The sequence below is a fragment of the Nuphar pumila genome, chromosome 10 (assembly GCF_984573655.1).
Source record: "Nuphar pumila chromosome 10, dmNupPumi1.hap1.1, whole genome shotgun sequence".
In the NCBI taxonomy this organism is placed as follows: Eukaryota; Viridiplantae; Streptophyta; class Magnoliopsida; order Nymphaeales; family Nymphaeaceae; genus Nuphar; species Nuphar pumila.
In genome coordinates, this window is record NC_143258.1 from 102156891 (window position 1) to 102180379 (window position 23489).

Sequence of the window (23489 nt, forward strand, 5' to 3'; positions counted from 1 at the left end):
ACTTGGCATGTTTTAGTGATGGGTTTTGTCCTTATGAACTGTGATCCTTGTTGCATATGTTAGGCGGCAGAGGAAGAAAAATTGAGGAGGGAGTATGAAGCAGAAGGCAGAAGACTTCCTCCAAAATTGAAAACAGAAACATCCGATTCAAATGTCATAACTCCGGGCACTGAATTCATGGCTGCACTATCCATTGCACTTCAATATTATATACAGCTAAGATTGAATCACAACTCTGGATGGTGGGGCATAAAGGTCTTCTTTTACACCATCTAAACAAGTTATTGTCTACCTTAGCATCAGATTGCTTCCTCACTCAGTGGAGTAATCCTTGCTGGTTGTACGTTTTTCAATTACTTTGGTTTTCAGGATACTTCTGTCTGTAAGTTTATTCATGGAGGTGTGCATTGGATGATTATTTGAAGGTTATACTGTCAGATGCAAATGTACCTGGTGAAGGTGAACACAAGATTATGTCATATATTCGTTTACAACGTAATTTACCTGGTTTCAACCCAAATACATGTCATTGCCTATATGGACTGGTGAGTTTTCTATTTTTTCCACTTTTCTTCAGTTAAGGATTAAATATATGGTGAAATGATTTATTCTGTATCTTTGATGATGTCTTACTTCTCCTTCCTTTTGATTCTTACTTCCCCTAATTTTGGTTTGAGGGTCTTGTTCCTGCTCAGCTCCTTGTTTTGTTGCACAGAAGGTCTAAACATGTCTTTTGGTTGTGGTTAGGATGCCGATCTAATTATGCTGTCTCTAGCAACCCATGAGGTTCACTTTTCAATCTTGAGAGAAGTATGTTCTGTTAACTTGCTCATTTTGTTCTTTGTTTCTCTTGGAAACCATATCTTTTATGTCCTATGACCATAAAGCATGGCTGTATGCTGTCACTGTGTTAATAAGCTCTATGTGCCAACTATGCAGGTTATTACAATGCCAGGGCATCAGGATAAGTGCTTTTTGTGTGGTCAATTTGGGCACTTGGCAGCTGAATGCAAAACTGGCGGGCATCAGGCTATGGGGTCTGTGGATGACACTGCAATCTACAAGAAAAGATATCAGGTTGCAATTTTTCTTTTTTTTTGAATTAGATACTTCTTGTCTTTCTTTTTTTTTTCCTTTTTGCTACTTGTTATCCATTTCATTATTGTTACCATTTATGAGATTGCTTTTAATTGATCTTAACTTGGGCAGTTCCTCAACATCTGGGTCTTGCGAGAATATTTAGAATATGACTTGGAGATACCTGATCCACCATTCGAGATCAGCTTTGAATGTGTTGTCGATGATTTTGTATTTATGTGCTTCTTTGTTGGAAATGATTTTCTTCCACATATGCCTACTCTAGAGATTCGTGAGGTTAGTAAGACATTCTTGTAGGTTTTGTGGTTGCATGAGCATTACTTTTCTCCATTTGCTTGTACTTGGTGTTCATATGATGGACACATGTATATTGATTCTTGTCATTGGTCTTTAGTCAATGTAGTAATATGCTTTTATCTAGGTGAATTTTGTTCTTTTACGTGCTTTTGACATTCACTGGTTGATTGTCTATCAGGGTGCAATAAACCTGCTGATGTCTGTATATAGAAGAGAATTTAGAGGAATTGGTGGATATCTCACTGATGCTGGTGAGGTAATGTCTTCTTTGCAGCTTAATGCTTATGATTGTGTTTGTGTTAGTCCTGGGATTTTTGGAAATATTGATGTAGACAAGTCTTGTGTATGCATGATTATATCTTACTGATGCTGGTGAGGTAATGTCTTCTTTGTAGCTTAATGCTTATGATCACGTTTGTGTTAGTCCTGGGATTTTTGGAACTATTGATGTGCACAAGTCTTGTGTATAGCAACGTACCTCCATTGAGATGCATTAGAGCCACACGGGAAATGTGCCTTCATCTTAATTAAGTCAAAATATGGAGTGTCCATTCTGCCTCACTGTCGGATTTTGTGTGCTAGGCTAGAGGAATTTAAATGGGGCGTGCAGCTCAGAATAGGTAATGTGGGGTCTTTAGCTTCTGGAGGCCTCACGGATTGAGAGAGGACATAAGGGATATCCTTCCCACATGTTTCATGCTTGGCTTGTTCAAAATCTGGCATAACTGCTGATTATTGGGATGGTGAGATTCGATGGCAGGTGATTTTGAGGCATGGTTAATGGGATTGGAGTTTGAAGAGTGAATGACTCTAATAAGGGTCCTAGGTGGTAGAGTCTGGATGATGGTATGGACAACATCGGCTGGTCATATACTACCTCGGGGTGTTTCTGCTCAGCCCTTGTTATTTGTCACAGTCTATGTCACACGAACACTTCACTTATCATGCATTTCCCATGTCAACACGATACACCGCTTAGACACTTCACGTACATGCATGACACTTCATAGACATAGTCAAACCAGTTTCACATACAGTCAGCATTATTTCATTATCTTTATCTATTTTCATTTATGATCTTATATAGTTATTTCAAATTCACTTAAGTTCTTTTTCTTTTAAAATTTTTCATCAATTACACTACATTTCAATTTCAACTTAGTTTCATTATTTGATTTTCCTAACTATAGTGATTTAGAATTGTTGTTTTATACACACTTGTACGACCATGTCCTTGTGTCCTAATTTTTTAAAATTATCGTACCGTATCAAGCATATCCGCATCTTATCCCACTCCCGCATCCGTGTTCATGTGACATAGGTTGCAGTTGGAACACATGTGGAGTCTTCCCTAGGAGAGCAAGTTGGTTGTGGCTTAGTCCAAGTGCAAGAATGTTCGGGTGGTTATGTTCGATTGGCTGTATTCCTACTGCACAGTTCTTAAAACAGCATATTGTCCACTCACTAAGCTGGTGTGTGATATATAAGGAGGAAACACTCGTGCACTTGCTTGGGTACTGAACATTTCTTGAAAGATCTATTGCAATTGGCATGGTTTGACTAGAGTGTTCATAATTTTGTACTTTTGGATATGAGGGATTTGACGCAAATTCCTTGCCAAGGGCCCTTCTTGAGTATGGAGTCTCCTTTTCTAACCAAAAAACAAAAGAACTAGACTTGGCATTGGCAGTGTGGGCTTGTGGTTATGATGATGTAAGAGATAGAGTATATGATAAGTTGATGATACTGATGATTGAAATTAAAGAAAAAAAGGTGATGCTCATCACAGTGTAGAGGGTATGTTAATGGTGATAGAATGATGATGTTGGTGAAATTAATAAAAAAAATAGAATGATGATTCCATGAAATTAATGAAAAAGAATTGATCATGACCATGGTCATGTTGAGAAGTTGAGGTTTTAATGGTCAAGAAAATAATGCCCTTGGGGATGTTCATCTGGCCCAGATTCTGCTTACCTAGAGCAGCATCGACCCTATATCTTTTAATGGAGACTGAATCTCTTTGGAGTTTGTCTTTTTAATAGGTGCATCATTTGTAGAGGTAAGGAATCCTCTCACTTGTTTTTTTCTCTGCAAATTTGCTTCAAATATATAGAGAAAAGATTGATTCTAAGTATGGAGTAAAATGATCTTCTTGGTCAGACGTCAGGAATCAACTCATATGGTGGTTTTGCATTCATTTTGATATGAACTGGATGCAAATATGTTGGCAAAGATATTCTATTTATTGTTTGGAAAATCTGGTGCATTAAAAATAGAATTATTCATTAAGGAGCATGTTATTCAATCAAATGAATCATTGGATAAATTGAGGCTTCATTAAAAGAAATTTATAAGAAGATCAAGTGGGATAGAAGACCGACATACTTCATACTTCATAGAGACTTGGTTACATGGATGACCAATGTTATGTGAATGGAAGAAACTAAATCTGCAATGCTCGCAACTTCATTTTCTAGGTGGATTAAGAATGGTTGATCTAAGTAGCAGTTTCTGTAAGAGATTCAGATGGAAATATTATTTTTCTGGAGCTTTCAAAGTTAAGAATGAAGGATATGACTTAGATGGCATAATGCTTCTTTGGTTAATGTTTTAAAAGCTTTTGGATAGAGGCTTTCTGTGGGCTACTGCATGTTCTCTTTTAATGATTTCACGTGTTCTCTTCTAATTGTAGTGTTTGTTAGGCATCTTCTTATCCTGCACTTTGCACTTTGTTTCAATCTTGTACTCGGATAGGAGATAAAATTACTGGAGTGATGCACCTCTAGGTTAGATTTGTTCCTCTTCAAGTTGTAAAGTGGGGGGACTTTTTTCTTTTTTAATTAAAACTCTTGGGCAATCCAATGGCTGCTCGATATTATAAACTTCCAGTATCCATTTTTCTTTTTTGCCCTTTCCTGTAAGTGTCTCAAAAGTTGGTTAACTCTGTTTCAGAACGTGCTAGTTGTCTTGGTTGTGTGACTTAGCATATTAATGGTGATTATTGTTATTGTTCCATCTCTTCTGTGTTATCTCCTATGTCACATGGGTGCGGGTGCAGGGATGCGGCACTTCCAAAAAACCCGGGTGCGGGGGTGCGGTAGGGGCAAAAATGTAATATATATATATATATATATATATATATATAGAAAGGGGAGGGGGGTCTGGGGGTTCCCCCTGCGCGGGTGAACAAGTGGGCCATGTGGGTCCCCGTCTATGTCACATGGGTGCGGGCTTGCGGCAAAAAAAAAAAAAAATATATATATATATATATATATATATATATATATATATATATATAAGGGGGGTCCGGGGGTTCCCCCCGGTGCGGGTCCCGGGACACCCCTTCAGATCTTATTTTAAAAACCCGTCTCTGGAAATAAATTGTGATTCGGATTGGAGTTCCAATCAAAGCCAATCTGTTTGTGCCCTTAATCTGATCTGACCTGTTCACGTCCCCTCTAAAAAGTTAACTGGATCTGGATTTGAACCTCTCCCTAACTGGTTCTGAATTTTTGGTTATATTGTATCCAATTTATGTTTGGTAATCACCATGCATAACTGATTCCGATCCACTTATATCCCCAAAGCCTTGGAGACAACCAGATATCCTCAAGCCAAATTCAAATTCAAGAACTGAGACCCAATCTTATGGTCCAGACATCACTTTGAAGTTTGGACTCAAAACTCAAGTATATCCAATCTGAAGCGACGGATTGAACTGGTTAGATCTTACCTGATTGTTATAGACCCATGGGTTGGTGGAGGCCAAGATATGAACCCCAACCCAAATTCGAAACTAGTGTAGATCTTAACCAATTGCTACCCAACCGATACGGACCTGAGCATTTATTTCCTAACTCAATTCATACCGGAACCGGTAAAGACCCAACCCACTAAACCCCGACCTGACACACAATACGAGTCTGAAATTATTTTCATATCCAGAACCGAAAACTGAAGCCGTTTTTATCATTTGGGTTTTTTGTCTTGTCTGACCCGACCCATTTTCACCCTGATCCTAGAAAAAATAGGAAGCAGATCAGGTCATGCTGAACATGAGCGTTTTTGCTCATGTCGACATCGTGGCCGTCTGTTTGTATTTTGGATGAATGCCACGTGGTTTTGTCGACTTTTGAGCTTTTTAAAATGCAAATCGGATGGCCAGCATGAGCAAAAACGCTCATGTTCAGCATGACCTGATGTGCTTCCGAAAAAATATGGTGTTTTAACTTTTTTATTTTTATTTTTGTTTTTTTATTTCCTTGCAAATTCAAATATTCCAAGGGATTCTGCCATGGAAAACTCTGCCCACCATGGACGCAAATCCTTCTTCAGAAACCCTACACGCCGACGATGCCTGAAAATCGTCGACGGAATCTGAAAATACGGTCATCCTCGGCAGCGTCCCGGGTACGGAGGCGGTCGGAAAAAGTGCCGAGGTGTTGGGGAGAGGGATCTCGTCGATGCTGGAAACCCTAATTAGGGTTTTCGGAGAGGGTGGGGCGAAGCCAGGATCAGCTGTCTATGAGCATCGATAGTCTCACTCGAGGTATTTTTCTGTTTTCGATCCTTCTCAGAGTTACTGGAAGCGCCTAAGTAAAGGGGGAAGCGCGAAACGTGTGAGGGGAAGCGTCCCCCTTTTATGGGAAACGCGCTTCCCATTTATGGGAAACACATTTCCCATTTATGGGAAGCGCCCTTCCCCCACGCTTCCCCCATTTTTTCATTTTTTCGCTTCCCCCTCGCTTCCGGTTCGCTTCCTAGGTCGCTTCCGAGACGGTTCGGAATTTTCTTCTAAGTGGTCCCACACTTCCCCGCTTCCTAAATTTTTTAAAGTGCCTCGCTTCCCGTATCGCTTCCCGCTCCCGCTTCCTCGACTGGTAACTCTGATCCTTCTCCTTTTCTTTGGCGTGTTTTCGTCCGACCCCATTCCTGTTTCGTTTCGCCTTTTGAGATTTCCCTTTACTCGGGTTTATGCGATTAAGGGTTTTTCTGCGATTTGGTTCCGCAATTTAGGGTTTTGAATTTCTTTGCTCAGTTTTCAAAAAATGGGAAAAAATGAACCAAAATGACCCTGGGTGCGTTGACTGCACCCAGGGTTGGGTTGACCGCACCGGGTGCCGCACCTGCACCAGCACCTGCGTCGCGTCGACGCGGGTGCAGCACCTGTCTGGCTGAATCCCTGTGACATAGGTTATCTCTCTCTGGAGTCTGGATATCAGCTTCTGGTTTCATGTTGCTTGGCTTTGGGTATTGTAGTTTCCAGTAATGTGTGTTATGTTTATATGAAATAGTGAAATATAGTCATCCCGTACAATAGATTATGCACTTTTAAGTGTCATTATTGTTTCCTGTCTTAGTCAGCTGCTTGATAGTAAATTTGTTTCTGTAATTTGATTTCATTGTCCGGTTCATGTCTTATTTCAGTTATGCTTCTCGGTTGTGCATTTCTTGCCCTTAGGTAATTTTGGGAAGGGTGGAGCATTTTGTTCAATTAGTTGCTATCCATGAGGACCAGATTTTTCAGAAACGAGCTCGTATCCAGCAGGTGATACACAGACTTATGGCTTTACTAGTGCTTCAAATTATGACTTCATAATGTTATGACATTGGTTTATCTTATGTTCCAGTTTGATTTTTTGATTTCATATGATAAATTAGTTCTGCACTCTATCAAATATTATATAGGCATCAAACAGATCTTAATTATCTCTTTTAGTGAGCATACATTTCTCTTCACTATGACTGGGTATTTGAGGTTGCTAAACTAGTAAGAAAAAATAAATCAATGATTGTGCTCCAGGATCTTTTGAGAATAAGTTTGTAATAGGTGATGTTCTATGTAGTAAAAAGTGTTAGTCGATGCCTAGACAGCAGATGTCTAAAAGGCCTAGTGGAGGCCTAGGCAGGACTAGTTGGAAGTTTGATGGCTGACTCTACAAGTTTGTCACCTTTGTAAAGTCAGGCAGGACTAGTCGGAAGTTTGGGCCAAGGCAGGGACTAGTCGGCACCTTTTAAGTCCAAGCCACCTAATTGCCTTGAACTAGGCGCTGCCCTGACGCCTAGGGTGACTAGGTGCATGGTCGCCGATTTTGACTCTATAGGTGTTGTTTATGATTTATGAATCAATGTAGTCATAATTTCTCAATCGATGTTCCGAGATCTGGCCTACACTCAGTTGGTCTTAATCTATGTCACATGGGTGCGGGTGCGGGTGCGGGGATCGGCACTTCCAAAAAACCCGGGTGCGGGGGTGCAGCAGGGGTAAAAATGTAAAATATATATATCATGTATAGTGTATATGTATGAATGTATGGTAGCTGTTAAGGTCCATGACATTTATGCATGTTAGCACGTTCACCACAATTTTATGCCCCTAACAAATTTAAAAATTGATATGGTGATTAGGTGTATTAATTGTCACAATTATGGACATTTTAGTAATTTTTATTAGGAAAACATATTAATAATTGTGCATTTTGAATGCACAACTAATAAGTGTGTAACTTATTTTTACACAAAATTGCAAAAATAGCTACTGGTGTCCATTAATGCATGGAACCGCCAAGTCATTTTTAAACTTCAAGGGTGTATTTTATGGTCATGTGTTAACACCTGCAGATGGCTTTGGAAGTCAACACACTTATTAACTTCCTAGACTGATCCCTCTTCATGAGAAGCCTTTTGTTTTATGTTTGCAGAGGCATTGATTTTTTTTAGATGTATATATGAATGTGTGCCCAACTTGCTTTTTACCATTTTTTTTATCTTATGTGGTTGTCCCCAAAGATGAAAGTGATGAGTTGTGGAGCCTGATTCATTGTTTTTACCCTTGCAGGAAGGGGGGGGGGGTCCGGGGGCTCCCCCCAAAGATATTTTTTTTTTTAAATTCCGCAGCCCATTTCATAGGGCAAAAAAATAATAATTAAAAAATCCAAAAAAAAAGTGGACAAAAATTACCCTGGATGCGGTCAACGCACCCAGGGTCGGGTTGACCGCACCCGGTGCCGCACCCGCGTCGATGCGGGTGCGACACCCTGCTAGCCGAATCCCTGTGACATAGGTCTTAATTAATCAATTGAATGCAGTGACTTAAAGCATTATCTCCTAGACCATTAGAAAAACAGATTGTCCACTTTGTGGTGTGGAATATGTCCGAATGTCTAGGTTAGGTCTCTTACCATATTAATTAAAGAATAACTAGCTCAGGGTTACCTTATTGCTAAATTATGGACTGCAATTTCTCTTCAAGCTGCTTGCACAACACTTCTCTCCAACCTTTTCTTAACAATTTGGGGTCATTTTACAACTTGTAAGTAGAAGCTGCTAGCATAAGGTGATCTACCATTTTAAAATTTGTTACTTTTCAGCTCATGGTATCTACAAAAAGGACCTGGCGCATGGAAGCTGAGGTTCTAAAAAAGTGAATTGACTAGCATAATACATTTTTATGTCATTATTTTGATCATCCTCAGGTACAAAAATTTTAAGTCAGCTTGTTCATGCAAGCTCCTGACTTCGAAAGGACTCTTAACCCCACTCAGCTGTTATGAATCTTATGATAGCAGTGAAAAAATAAAGATGAAGTATTGTTGAGATTTTCCCAACTTTTTGAGTCCATTATAGGGTTCAAAAATCTCATGTTAAACACACATCAGTTTTATGAATCTCTCAAGGATTAAATTACTTTTTTCATAACTTATAAGTTGCTCATATCCAAAATTTTCTTTAGGAAAAAACAACTTTCGACTGTTGAATATCCCTCAAGAAATTGCACCATTGAGAACAGCTTCATAGCGGATTTTGTAATATCATTGTAATTTATGTTTTATGTGGAAGTTAGTGTTCAATACTAGACAAGGTTGAGTCTTCTTTAAAGAACTCTGTGTGAGAAATCTCGGGGAATGCTTGGGTGGCATGGAACTTCAACCTTGATGCCATAGTCACCAATATTGTTCTCAATGAGGTTTTCGCTCACGAGTTTTTTTTAGTGTTTTTTCTTGGGAAAATCTTGAATTCTTTAAAACTAAAAATACGTAGAGAATAATAAAAAAGATAAGAACGAATAGGTTTTGTAGTATTTTCTTACAAAAATATAAAGAAACAATTAGAACTGCTATTAAAATATAAAAAAATAAAAATAGAGAATGTATACTTAAAATATATAAAAAGTAACGAAAATTTTCAAAAAATCTTGAAAAAATATCACAATATTTTATGTTCTGATGAATTTTGAAAATGTCATTATATTTTTATGCTTTTTTAACTGTTTAAAAAAATTAATATCGTGATTTTCAAAATATTGGCGATATTGATGACTATGCTTGAACTCTTTTGTAGCTTTGGAACCATCATAAGACTAAACTTGCCCATAGTTCCATGAGATGGATGTGATTAGCAAGTGGGTGATCTTTTTGGACCTGTGGGTAGCGGATATGGTCCTTGTTATGGAGGTTAACCACAGCGAGTGTTTTTACTCCACACTCCACAGTTTTTGGATGTTTTTAATGTGATATAATTTGTTTGTCTTTTACAGCTGTTTTATACTGCTGTATTTAGTGTTTTTTCTTTTTCTAAAGTAAAATGTCTGCTAATCATTTTCTTTTAATTAATCATCTTTTTCAGTAATATCACAATTTATTTTTGTTATAAATATATGCAAAATACGATCTTTTCTTTTGTTTCTTGCCTCCGATCTCCGATGGTTGTTTGCATCATAGGCTCAACAGAATGCTGAAGTGTTGAAGCTTAAAATGAGAAGAGAGAATTCCAAGGAAGTGCAGCCTATGGTTCCAGATAAGGTATGTTTTCCATTGTGATCTTGATTATGGGTTTGACAAATAATTTGAGTGAACCATGGCCTATCAGATATCTTATATTTGCTGATATGGCTACTTCAGGCTGGATATCCAAACTTCTTATAGGCATGTTGTAGCCTGTAGGCATATGTAAGCACTCTCATGCACATGCATTTAATGAGGCAATTCTGTGTTTCCTTTTCACGTGGATTGTGGATTAGTTTGATATTGTGCACCTTGGATGTAGAATGCAAGTTCCACTTACCATACTGTGAAAAAGGTAAGAGTTATGTTGATCATTCAGAGTGAGAAAAGATGTCCTTGCTTGTATTGATCCATGCAATTGTGCACTTGCAAGCAGCTGTGAGCTGTAGATCTGCATTTGAGCAATGTATGCAGTACATGTTTTGCATCTCTCTCTTTATCTCATGCATTCACAATGTCGGTATCATGTTTCTTCTGGTTTTATTGTGTTTTGGAGAAAGTTTTCCAAAAAAGTGCAATATATCACAACAAATTAGGAAAAAGCTACAAGATCAAACATGGAAGTATTGCATTATTTTCCCAAAAAAATTATTTTTCATGCGACATGTTTTCAACGCTACTAATAATTTGATTTTTAATCTTTTAGATGCCAATGCTGAAACATATCAAATAAATGGCAACTATGATATTATATATATAGCCCACATGCACACTGAGAGGGCACTACTGGAATTTTCATATTGGATGTTGATTGCAAGGAGTATGTTATGATTAAAATTTTGTATAATGCATGACACAGGTAAGATTAGGGGTACCGGGTTACAAGGAGAGATACTATGCTGAGAAATTTGGTCTTACAATGCCTGAAATGGTTAAGGAGGTTCGGAAAGATGTTGTAAGTGTTCTTGCTTATCTGAGTTGCAAACCTGTTTTTCAGAATGTTTCTCCTGGTGAAATTTTGTAATTATCCGATTCGGTGGATTACTCTATATTTCTGTACTATATTGCTATAGGAATTTCACTTTTGTCCTGTAGTATATTGTTACATCGTCGTTGTCTCATGGTTGCATCTAGCAAAGTATGAAGAAAGTGATCAGACTGTTGTATTCCAATATCTTGTCAAATTGAAATTGATCAGACTGTTGTTCTGGAGCCTTACCATTCGTAATTGTTATTTTTGTCCCAAATATTGCATGTAAAATTAATTTTTGTGTTTGATGTTGCTAATAATGCAATCTCAGTTCTTCAATATGGCTTGTGAACTATGTAGCTTGAATACTTCCAAATGCCCTGCGAACCCTTGTTGATGCTAGTATTTGAATATGCTGCCATTTGGTGCTTCCTTTTTCTACATATTTTAATTAGTCACAAATATTGGTCTTGGCTATATCTTGGCAAGGCAATTTCTCGCAATAATATAGGTTTAGTTGATAAATTTCTGGAAAATCTCGGTGCTCAAAAAAATAAAAAAATCTAGAAATAGTAGAAATAAGTAAGAAAAATAGCATTTTTATATAATAAAGTACATATATAATTAGAAAAATAAGTAAAAAAATATAAAAGAAAAATGTAGCTCATAATATCGTGATATTTTATCTTTATTATCATTTTATGAATTTACAGCTATATTATCTCTATATTTTCAAAATATCAGGCTATATCTGTGACTATGATATTAATTACATCCACATGTTGCACATTCCATTTTCTTTCTTCATTTTCATTGATGTTCACACGTATAAATGCACAAATGTGCATTTGCACTTGGCCGTGCGTCCCTTATATGAAAATACTTGCGTTCTGCAGCTTGTGCCAAGTATACTATGTTGCACACTGTACCCTTAGGCATCTTTATGCCATGGCTTATGGTTTAGGATATGCATTTTCTAAAATCCTCCCCCTTACTCCTTTGCTTTTCGATCACTTCATGGACAATTCTTGTTTAGCTGCCTGAATGATTCTCCACATTGCTTCCTTTGTTCTTCTCACATTTGAAGTCTTAAACTTTAAGTGATTGCTTCCTGTTCTAGGGATTGTGGTCCTAGGGGATTTTTCCACTTTGCTTAGGATCTCATCTCTACAGGCATCCCATGTCAAAAGTGAACTGGGTTGCTTGATTTGGCTGACTGCTAAAACCATGCCATAGAGGTCAGTTTTGATTGTAGAGTCTTGCCACATCACTTCAGGTTTCATGCAGTTGGAGCTTTTTAACATTACCTATTCTGTCTCCAGAGATGAAATTTGCAAATTCATGGACTGTTCATAATCCAGTTCTAATTCCCGAATTCTCCAGGTTATAGTAATTGCTACCATTTTTTCATGGCTTAACTGCTTAAGTTACTTTAAGTCGTCAGTTCTAAATTCTAATGATGAGATGCTGCAATTGAACTAGTGTCATGTGCTGCAGTGCACACTGTTAAGAAAACTTTTTTCATGATTTTATAGGTTTTGAAGTATGTTGAAGGCCTTTGCTGGGTCATGCGGTATTATTATCAGGGTGTCTGCTCGTGGCAATGGTAAGTGTATCTTCAAAACACTACTGCATTTTCTGGGACTGATCCCTTCTCTTTATTCCTTTATGTTCCATATCATGTGTTAAATAGAAACTTGTGCTCTTGAAGTTTCACTTGAAACTCTGCCAAAATGCAAAGTATGAAATGTCTGACATCTCTCTAATGCCATAACTCAAGAATCTAAAAAAAATCTTTATTTCATTAGTGAAACTCTCCAAACATGATCTTGTGAGAGAATAATTGTGTGGCATGCAATCAACTCACCGTATACTTAATCTGATGACCAGAGTTTGATTTTTGATGAAAATGGGAAAACCCAACATGGGAAATCTTGAGGCTATAAATGGGAGGGGGAATATGTGTTGCCTTTAGCAAACACAAATAAGTAAATGTTATCCTGTTGGTGCTGCTATAAATGTCTATACAAAGTGGTCTAAAATAGAAAAGCAATATGAGAAAATGGTGGTTTTAGGTAGTAAAAGAAAATTTATCAACTCTTATCAAATAGTCTGTTACATTACTCGTATAGATTGCAGGCATGATATGACTTACAATGAGATGTTATTCTGGACATCCATCAGTCACTAAAATGAGATTAATATGTAATTCTTTTTTTCAGTTGGGTAAATTACAAAAAACCACCCAACCTATTGACTATCTAAAAAGCTCCCAACTTTTTGGTTAAGCATAAAAGTACTTTTTTAGTCCTAATTCGTCTCATGTTCTTTTGTTGAAACTTGTTTCCGAGACAGGAGATGAGAAACCAAGCTGTTAAATATGATAACCAAAAAAATTAGGTGCTTCTTTGTAAATAGCTGATAAATTGTTTGGATTTTTATATTTGGAACGCCTACACTTTTATCTAGATTGTGTTGAAAATTTTGAAATTGAATCACTTGCTGATAATAAAATATTTGTTTCTGTAGATCCTCGATGCACATACTGGGTTTATCTTATCACTTATCAGATTTCCACAGACGTGGAAAATTAATACCCACTTTTAACATGTTATTCACTTTCTTCTGGTAACTGGAAAAATAACAAAATATAACGACGATATGTATTTGTGATATTGCTGTGCTATATTGTCGCATATGCTCTCAGATTTTGAGCTCATCTCTGCTTGTTCTTTTAACATTTCAGGTTCTATCCTTATCATTATGCTCCTTTTGCGTCTGATCTTAAAGATTTGGCAGATCTGGAGATCACTTTTTTCTTGGGACAACCATTTAAACCTTTTGATCAGCTGATGGGAACACTACCAGCTGCTAGGTTGGATCTTCATTGATTTTTTATCATTGTAAATGTATGGTTCTTAACTGCATGTTGTGCTTGTCTCATGAGCCACACATTTAGTAAGTTGTTGGAATGACATTTATGTTTCCAATGTAGTTCCAATGCTCTTCCTCAGCACTATCGGGCCTTGATGAATGATCCATCATCACCTATCTCTTCCTTTTATCCTTCTGGTAAAGTATTGTTCAGTTCTTTGCCAAACTGTTTTCAGTTTCGTGTGATTAGGGACATGATAAGCTTTTCTTTTTTTCTTTTTTGTAACAGATTTTGAGATAGACATGAATGGTAAGCGCTTCGCATGGCAGGTATGGTTACTCATACCGGATACTCAAGATAAATTTTCCTCTTCACTGACGAGATGCTAAGTCTCTTATTTCTTGTGTCCTCTCAGGGTGTAGCTAAGTTGCCTTTTATAGATGAGAATCGTTTGCTTGCTGAAACAAGAAAACTTGAAGATACTTTAACGGTGTGAAAAATGGAAAGCCTTTACAATGTCTCGTTTCTGAAGAAATTGTTTTACCTGATATGCTTCTCTAAGTTTTATCTAGAAACTGAAAGCATCCTTCTGTTTTCTTCAGGATGAGGAGAAGGCTAGGAACAGCATGATGCTTGATTTGCTCTATGTACATAATATTCATCCTTTGGCTGTACAGAGTGTCTCACTATATGAAATGTATTGCCAATTACCAGTTGAATATTGTGTTCCTCATGTGATTGACACAAATATCAGGTTTGTGCATCTCTTTATTCAATATTCAGTTTGTAATGTCATTCATTTTGACTTGAGGTATTTGAAAAAGCTAAAGTTTAGACTGTTCCAGTCTGCCAGTCTTTCAGGGCTTGCTAGATTTGCAGTGAAAAGACTTAAGTTCAGCATAATTTTGTGAAACCAACTGTTTATAGGCTGCCAAGGGAGCCATGTAAAAGGAGCCTGTCTACAACAACAACAACAACTACGCCTTCATCCCAAAATAATTGGGGTCGGCGATATGAACCAAAAAAGAAAATCATTATGGGTCTTCCACATGAATCCTTCTCCTCCAATCATTTATATCCAGTGCCATGTCCTCGGTGAGGTTGAAAGCATTCATATCCTTTCCTATCACCTCCATCCATGTCTTTCTAGGCCTACCCCGACCTCTTTTAACTAATATATTTTCCCATTTCTCCATCCCTTCTAACTGGAGCATCATTAGGCCTTCGCCGAATATGTCCAAACCACCGTAAACGATTCTCTCTCATCTTATTTTGAATGAATGCAACGCCTACCTTCTTACGTATTTCCTCGTTCTGAATCTTATCTTTTATTGTATTTCCACACATCCATCTCAGGATACGCATCTCAGCTACACTCATTTTTTGAATATGATGTCTCTTGGCAGCCCAACATTCTGTACCATATAGTAAAGCAGGCCTAATAGTCGTCCTATAAAACTTTCCCTTTAACCGCAATGGCATTCTACGATCACACAACACTCCAGTTGCACTTTTCCATTTCATCCATCCAACCTTTATCCTATGATTTACATCTCCATCAATTTCTCCATACTTTTGAATGATAGATCCCAAATATTTGAAACAATCATCCACTAGTATTTCTTGCTCACCAAGCTTCACTACACTCCCATCACTACTTTGTTGCTTACTAAACCGACATTCCATGTATTTTGTCTTACTCTTACTCAACTTAAAACCTCTTGCCATAATTCTAACTTAGCATTAACCCCAGCTCTAGACTCATCAATCAAAACAATATCATCAGCAAACAACATACACCACGGCACATTTTCTTGAATTGATCTCGTAAGCTCATCCATCACTATAGCAAATAGGAAAGGGCTTAAAGCAGATCCTTGATGTAACCCAACCGTTATAGGAAAATTGGTTGTCACCCCTCCACAAGTGCGGACATTGGTTACTACTCCTTCATACATATCTTTAATTATTCTAATGTACTTGAGAGAAACACCTTTCTTCATCATTGTCCACCAGCCCTAGGTACTCTATCGTATGCCTTCTCCAAATCAATAAAAACCATATGCAAATCTTTATTCCTCTCTCTATTTCTCTCGATAAGTTGTCTAAGAAGATGTATAGCTTCCATAGTTGATCTTCCAGGCATAAAACCAAATTGATTCTCCGATATCATGACAACCTTCCTCAATCTAGACTCAATCACCCTCTCCCAAAGTTTCATAGTATGACTCATGAGTTTTATACCACGATAGTTTGTGCAATCTTGTATATCACCCTTATTCTTATATAAAGGCACCAAAGTACTCTTCTTCCACTCATTAGGCATCTTATTTGTCTGCCAAATCTTGTTAAAAAGATTTGTCAACCATTCTAAACCTTTCTCTCCCAAGCATTTCCAACCTTTCTCTCTCAAGCCAACTGCCCTTCTTGATTTCATTTTCTTCAAAGCCTCTGCAATTTCTTTCTTTTGAATCTTGCGCATGAAGTCATGATTCATCTCATAAAAAGGAATAAAGAAGTCTCCAAGATCCAGAGCATGACTTTCATTAAATAGCTTATCAAAATAATCTTTCCATCTCTCCTTAATCTCCTCATCTTTGACTAAAACCCTTTGCGTTTCATCTTTGATATATCTAACCATACCCAGATCCCTCGATTTCCTATCTCTCATCTTTGCAAGCCTATAAATATCCTTCTCGCTTTCTTTGGTATCCAACTTGTCATAAACCTCCTTATATACCTTATCCCTCGCGTTTCGAACTACTTTTTTAGCTTCCTTCTTTGTTATCATATACTTCTCCAAATTCTCATTATCACGACTCTTACTTAGATTTTTATAACACTCTCTTTTAACCTTAATAGCTAATTTGACATCCTCGTTCCACCACGATGTATCCTTACCTAGCGGTGCACCGCCTTTAGACTCACCCAATACCTCCTTAGCCACATTTCGCATGCCACCCGCTATCTTATTCCACATTGATTCTGAATCCTCTTCGAGACACCAATCAGCTTCCTTAACTACCTGCTCTACAAACCTTCCTTGTTTAGCTCCTTTTAGTGCCCACCACTTAATTCTAGGATCTATCCTATGTCTATCCCTTTTGCGGCATTGTCTAATTCTAAGATCTAAAATTAAGACTCTATGTTGTGTAGCTACACTTTCTCCCGGTATAACCTTACAATCGATACAACAATCCCTATCTCTCTTTTTAAGTAGGAAAAAATCTATCTGACTCGTATTAACCCCACTTTTAAATGTTACTAGGTGAGACTCCCTCTTCCTAAACCAAGTGTTTGCTAAGATCATATCATAGGACAAATCAAAATCTAAAATCCTTTCTCCACTTTCGTTTCTTTCTCCTATACCATAACCTCCATGGATACTCTCAAATCCATCCCTACTAGTGCCTACATGCCCATTAAGGTCACCGCCGATGAAAGCCTTTCTCCATAAGATATCCCTTGTACTACTACATCTAAATCTTCTCAAAATTGACGCTTAATGGAATCATCTAAACCTACTTGAGGTGCATAAATACTAATAATATTAATAATATATGTACCTAATACTAATTTAATAAGTAAAATCCTATCACTCTTCCTACGGACCTCAACTACATTATCTATAAACTCACGACTCATAACAATCCCTACTCCATTCCTATTCCTATTTATTCATGTATACCAAATCTTATATCCCCAAGGTTCTATCACTTTTGCTTTCTCACCTACCCATTTGGTCTCTTGTAGACATAAAATATCAATCTTTCTCCTACACATAACATCTACTAACTCTACCAACTTACCAGTTAAAGACCCTATGTTCCAAGAGGCTAACCTAATTTTATGGTCTTGGACTAACTTCTTTACCCCCACCCGTTCAACAAAGTGAGGGAACCCTTGCCTTTTTGTGTATGCCATTAGATGCTTTATGTAGTTTCATTTATAAAGCACTTTTTTGTCATGCCATTAATGAATACTTTCTTCTGCATTACCATTACAATAAGTATTGGAATCAAATCCTGAGTGTGTTGGTCCTTTCTCACTTCAAGAATGCAAAGCTTTCCATAATTTATAAATATGCTGCAATGTATGTGTGTTGTATTCCCACTATTGTCCCAAACATCTCCAATTTGTCATATTTCCTAAGGCTTTTTCTTCAGAAACAAAAAAAATCTGAAATATCATGATAAATTGAAAAACTACAATGAGAGAGAGCGAGGAGCATGGTTGGCATTCTCGGAACTCGGTCTCGTATCGGCCATGCTTGACTCGGTGACTCGGGTGAGTCAACTCGGTGACTTGGGCGAGTCAAGATTATTTTATTTAATTTATTAAAATAATAAATATTATATATTTATATTTATATAATTATCTCACATCCAATTAAGGACGTTATCTTCAATTATATATTTAATGATGCACCTAAAATGGTATCAATTTATTGACTTAATTCTTTGAGCTGTATGTAGTTAATGTTTCCCCAAATAGTTTTATTTTCTAATTAAGTCTGATGTAAGTATGTAACTAATTCCTATTAAAAATGTAGCCACGTAACTTATGCCCAATCAAGTAAACCTTCTTTCATTTGGAAATTAATGTTCCACTTTCCATTTCACAATTACCTATGGCTATTTAAAATTCAAGACCTACCCAATTTACACTACATAATCTCTCTCTCTCTCTCTGGAGAAGATAAGACTCGGTCTGAGTCTCACTAAAACTCGGGCTGACTCGACCGAGTTTGCCAACTATGGAACTGTCTCCGAGAGTTGGGAGCATGGTTAGCATACTGGGAACTGAGTCTCTGATTGACTGCATGAGACTCTGCAATTCTGGTGGAGTCACAGTTTTTTGTTTAATACATTAAACATAAATCATAAACAATATAAGTGTGATTAACATATATATAATAAATAATAAACATATAAGTTGTTATCCTTTTAGAATAATTAATAAAAAGTAAGACCTTGCTGACTTAACCGAGACAATGATAAGACTCAGCTCACTTGGCCGAATGAATGTTAAGACTCAACTGAGTTTAGTCCCTAACCTAGTCATACTGGTTTTCAACTTGGTTAGGGGATGATGCAAGTCAACTTGACCATGTCACCAGTTTACTCGCCAAGTTTGTGAATGATGGTTGGGAGTTCTTTCATCTTATTGCTGATGCTCCCATGGCAACTTTAAGCTCCTGATGTTAAATGTAAAGTTTGTTTCACTTTGAAATTACAAAAAAATAGGGTAAACCTGGAAGTAACTTTTTGTTGTAATAATTCAGCGTTATAGGATATAGTGATGAATTTTCAAGAATAATACACGATATAACATTGTTTAGTTTTCTAATGAGATATAAACATAGTAATCTAATGCTTTCTTATTAACAGTTTTCCTTTTTGTTATTGGGAAATGTGCACTAGTTTCCATTCTAATTCCATCACAAGTTGAGAAAAGGAAAATTGGAGAGAAATGCTTAAACTTATGAATGCTTACTGAGAACTTTGTCTAATTTTTGTGCCTAGAAGCAAGATGGTTTTGTTGTTCCCTTAAGATGATCTTTTTCTTCTTAGACTATATTCAATTCCTGGTTGAGCTGGACAATAAGTGCCTAATAGTGCTACTGAAGAGCTAGTGAAAGCCAACAAGAAAAATTCCATGTTTAGTGGACTGGTTGAGTTCATTAAGGTGGATCATTGTTTTATATCACACCCTTAAACCTATTATAGGCTAACTAGCCACTTCTGTATAAATGATGCTCTTTACAAGGTTCTGTAGTGTTTCTTTTTTTTTTCATGTTTTACACGGGGAGACCGCAGCCTGGGGTACGAAGACTTAGTCCCCGTCCTCGGGGGCGTAAACACTGTGGCTAGGACCCTCATTCCTTAGGGCTTATGCTGGGCTTCGGCTTATGCAAGGGGGTAGCGCCCGCAGGAATCAAACCCCGACTGGTGGTGTGCCAGCTAACGCCTGCTCCAACTACGCAATCCCTTGGGGTCATAGTGTTTCTTATTTCATAACTTCTTTGTGTAACCTTCTTTATGCTTCCTGGTGAGAATCTTTTAGAAGAATGTGGTCTTGAGACTATTTGTTGTTATTTTCTTTGAGCAATGCTTGTCACTTCACTGTGCTACTAGGCATAGTCCAGTAGCAAGCATTATCTCGTCAAATAGCATGAATCTTCTCATGCTCTTTTCTGCTGATACAGTGGTGGGATGAATGGGTACCTTTGGCTCTGCTGGAGGAACAAATTTGCCTATGAAATACAGTCTCCTATCAGGGGACTCGAAAATATCAAAGATAATGGTGTTCAGTAAGTTACACATTTCAACTATTCTGCTGCCAACTACTTGCATGGCCTGTGGAATTTAAGACCCATTATTACCTTACGCAGAAATGCAACTTATCTGAACCCTTGGCCACATCAACACGTTCCAGAACCTCCAGAAGGTGTAACCATGCCAACAAAGGTATTCCTAACGATAAATTTTGTGTTCTCCAGAGTTTTTTCAATTTGGTGGGCCCACCTCTCACTTTGAGATTTGATCAACTGCTATTTTGCCATTTTATTGCATTGGGTGCCAACACCAAGCTTGGAATTATGTTGTTTCCATGCCAATGGCTTGTAAATAGCAACTCTTCTCCTCATCTCATGTAATTGCCCATTATAGTCACTCTGTGCTGCTGATTGCATTTCAGATTCTAACTTCATTAGACATAAAGCCCTTCCCAGTATTATGGCATGAAGACAATGGCAGTCGGCGTCAACAAACCAGGGAAAGGTACTTCTCTAACTATAGTTCATATTATGGTAGCCTTCTGGATACCTGGTTGTGAACCTGTGGCACCTCATCTCCTGAATAAATAGTTGAAAAGGTCGAAAGAACAGATTAAAATTGTTTTAGCGTGGTAATCTGAAGCTTAGCCTAGTATGCTCCAAGGCTGTTAGGTACCAGGCTCTTATGAGAAACTTTGGGGCACTGGGTATTGGAGAAATAAAAATAAAGCCATAAGATGTAATCCATGACTATCTAAGAGATTTGAGGGCACCCTCAATTACTGAAAGCAACGACTTCCTACACCTAAATTCCCCTGCAATGTCTCCTTTCCCCTGGCACATTTTGAGTGGTACTTTGACCAAAATCTCTCCACCCAAATCCCACCAAAGCTTTTCCCCAAGCAGTGCCTAAAGGCAGGTCACTTGGAAAATCCTCAGCGTCATCTGTTTCCTGATATGCTAATAACCATCTTTTTCAGACCTCAGGTGTCAAATGCTATTTCTGGACCTCTCTTTGGGGGGGCAGCACATCGCCTACTCAAGAATGCACTTCAGATACCGAACAATGGTCCCAGATCTTCACAGTTTTTTCATAGCAGTTCAAGACCATATGATCCACAAGAGCGGAATGGTTCAAGCCATACGTTCCATAGACCAAGGCCAGCTGGACCTTCTGGTTATGAACTAGGCTTTAGCCCATCTTCTAGTCAGAACCGTGATACAAATCATAATTTTCATGACTTTTACGGTCAGCCATCCTCAAGATCAACCTATGCATATGCTGAAGGACAAGATAACAGACAGAGTTCAAGAACACAAGAAACATTTCACCCTCAACCACAGTACGCAAACATTCAGGCTGAGATGTCGGCTTTGGCAATTCAAGGCCGTCAGGAGGTGATTTATCAGCCTCGACCAGGGATGTTTGTGAGGGGACACAGTCCTGGATTCCAGGCTAATCGACAGCCTGCACAGAATGCTTATGCCCCACCACTGCCACCAACAAAATGGGTTGCAAAGACAACCTCCACCTTTCCACCAGTTCAAACAATTTTGGAGGATGGATCAGTTACCCCAGACAATAGACTGGTGAAGAAGGGTTACCAAGCTCACACGGCCCTTTAAACTTGCCGCTTTCCAGCAACCCACTGTAATATACTGTATTCTTAGCTTTTCTGTTAATTTTAAGTGGAAGATTCAGTGATATACCATATACTATAATACATAACCAATAAACTTATTTTGGCAACACGATATGTGAAAACATAATTTGGGTGTCAAACATTTGGAGTTTTATTTATGAAACTAGATTAGAGGTGCTTGAAAGTAGTGAAAATAGAGAGATTTCGTGATGGTTGCTTCCACTCAGTTCGACTTGGTAGAATGTGGTGTTTCAGGACCAAGTCATTTGGAACTCTCTTTGGTTGATTTGGTTGACTGGCTTCCACTGGCTCTAAATGTCATCCTCTTTCCAATGAGTTGTTGGATCAATGCAGGTTGAGTATCAAATTTGGTTTAGATTTCTTTGGGTTGTGCATCGCTTTTACATAGTTATTTTTAATTTGAGGTAGGCAGGTCTTCCAAATCAGAATCATTTTTTTTCGTGGTCTCTCTCTCTCTCTCTCTCTCTCTCTCTCTCTATATATATATATATATATATATATATATATATATATATATGGTGATACTGATCCAAGACATAAAAAGTCTACATTCTCCTGTGTAGGGCTGTCAATGGGTTGGATCTGTATTAGGTATCTGCCTACTACTGAACCGAATATCTGGGTAAGGGCATAAAGCTTGGACTAGAATATTTTTCAGGTTAATAGCAATGCAACCTAAATAACTTGTTCATCAAAAAAAAAAAAAGTTTACTTAACCCCAATTCTTGGGTAAGAGCTTCGAGCTTTGAGTCACTAGAATATATGAGAACTAATGCGTGAACCATGATTTTCATGGATTTTTTTGTTCCTTCTCTTGAATCTGATCGTACAAATGTGATCCACATGCCTGGCTTTATAAGAAACCGCTTGATTTTGACGCATAAACTAGATTTTTTTAAGACTTTAAAATCAATGGTTCATAATCCTTATAAATATTCAAGCATTCAAAAATCACATTTTTTATAGAAAATACACTATCCAATGGTTGATTCATATCAAATTCACCATGCCAAGCACATCTATATGGTTGAATTTGCAAAAAAAGTATTGAAAACGCCCACATTTCTAGTTCTCATATTACAGTGATTATATATATGCCTCTGAGATTTAAACTTGAGAACATTTAGTCTGCAACTTTTACCATGCAGCTATCTCATTCCTTCCCAACTATATGAATAATTCACAGAAAAATTAAGCTGTTGATTTAACCATATTTAGTTATGTTTGACAGCTTGGAGCTTAGGCAGCCATACTCGAGCAATCCAAACACAAGCCAGTAGTATCATGTTGGCATCGTCGGTTTGTGAATACTTGATGTGTGTAAATGATTCTCATCAAGTTCACTACGAATATGTTATGGATGCTAAGTAGTCATGGTTCGAATCAAGCTTGGCATGTACAAGCTCAGCTAGTGCAATAAATTTGATGTACAAGCTTAGTCCGAGCCTGAACCACTGGTGTTCGGGCTCGGCGTGTCTAGTATGAAGCTGAGCTCAGCTTGGTTCGTTAAGTTCGTTCTGAGCATAACGGGCAGCTCGGTCCGTTGTATAAACTCTGAGAAGATTTTGTATATATAAGTTTA

At 37.7% G+C, this 23489-nt stretch overlaps 1 protein-coding gene across 2 annotated transcripts in view; it reads left to right on the forward strand.

Moving 5' to 3' along the window:
- LOC149827657 (5'-3' exoribonuclease 4-like) overlaps window positions 1-22092 on the forward strand; it is a 31292-nt gene extending 9200 nt beyond the window's left edge. For both annotated transcript variants that reach the window (XM_090019541.1, XM_090019542.1), the window contains 19 exons: window positions 64-255; window positions 426-545; window positions 748-810; window positions 940-1077; window positions 1210-1374; window positions 1574-1651; window positions 6860-6946; window positions 10119-10199; window positions 10981-11076; window positions 12627-12697; window positions 13838-13966; window positions 14087-14163; window positions 14255-14295; window positions 14382-14456; window positions 14569-14720; window positions 20175-20279; window positions 20361-20436; window positions 20666-20748; window positions 21224-22092. In XM_090019541.1, coding sequence (XP_089875667.1) covers window positions 64-255; window positions 426-545; window positions 748-810; window positions 940-1077; window positions 1210-1374; window positions 1574-1651; window positions 6860-6946; window positions 10119-10199; window positions 10981-11076; window positions 12627-12697; window positions 13838-13966; window positions 14087-14163; window positions 14255-14295; window positions 14382-14456; window positions 14569-14720; window positions 20175-20279; window positions 20361-20436; window positions 20666-20748; window positions 21224-21869 — 2475 coding nt within the window. In that variant the 3' untranslated portion in view covers window positions 21870-22092. The remainder of the gene's footprint in view (window positions 1-63; window positions 256-425; window positions 546-747; window positions 811-939; window positions 1078-1209; window positions 1375-1573; window positions 1652-6859; window positions 6947-10118; window positions 10200-10980; window positions 11077-12626; window positions 12698-13837; window positions 13967-14086; window positions 14164-14254; window positions 14296-14381; window positions 14457-14568; window positions 14721-20174; window positions 20280-20360; window positions 20437-20665; window positions 20749-21223) is intronic.
- Window positions 22093-23489: the final 1397 nt, after the last annotated feature.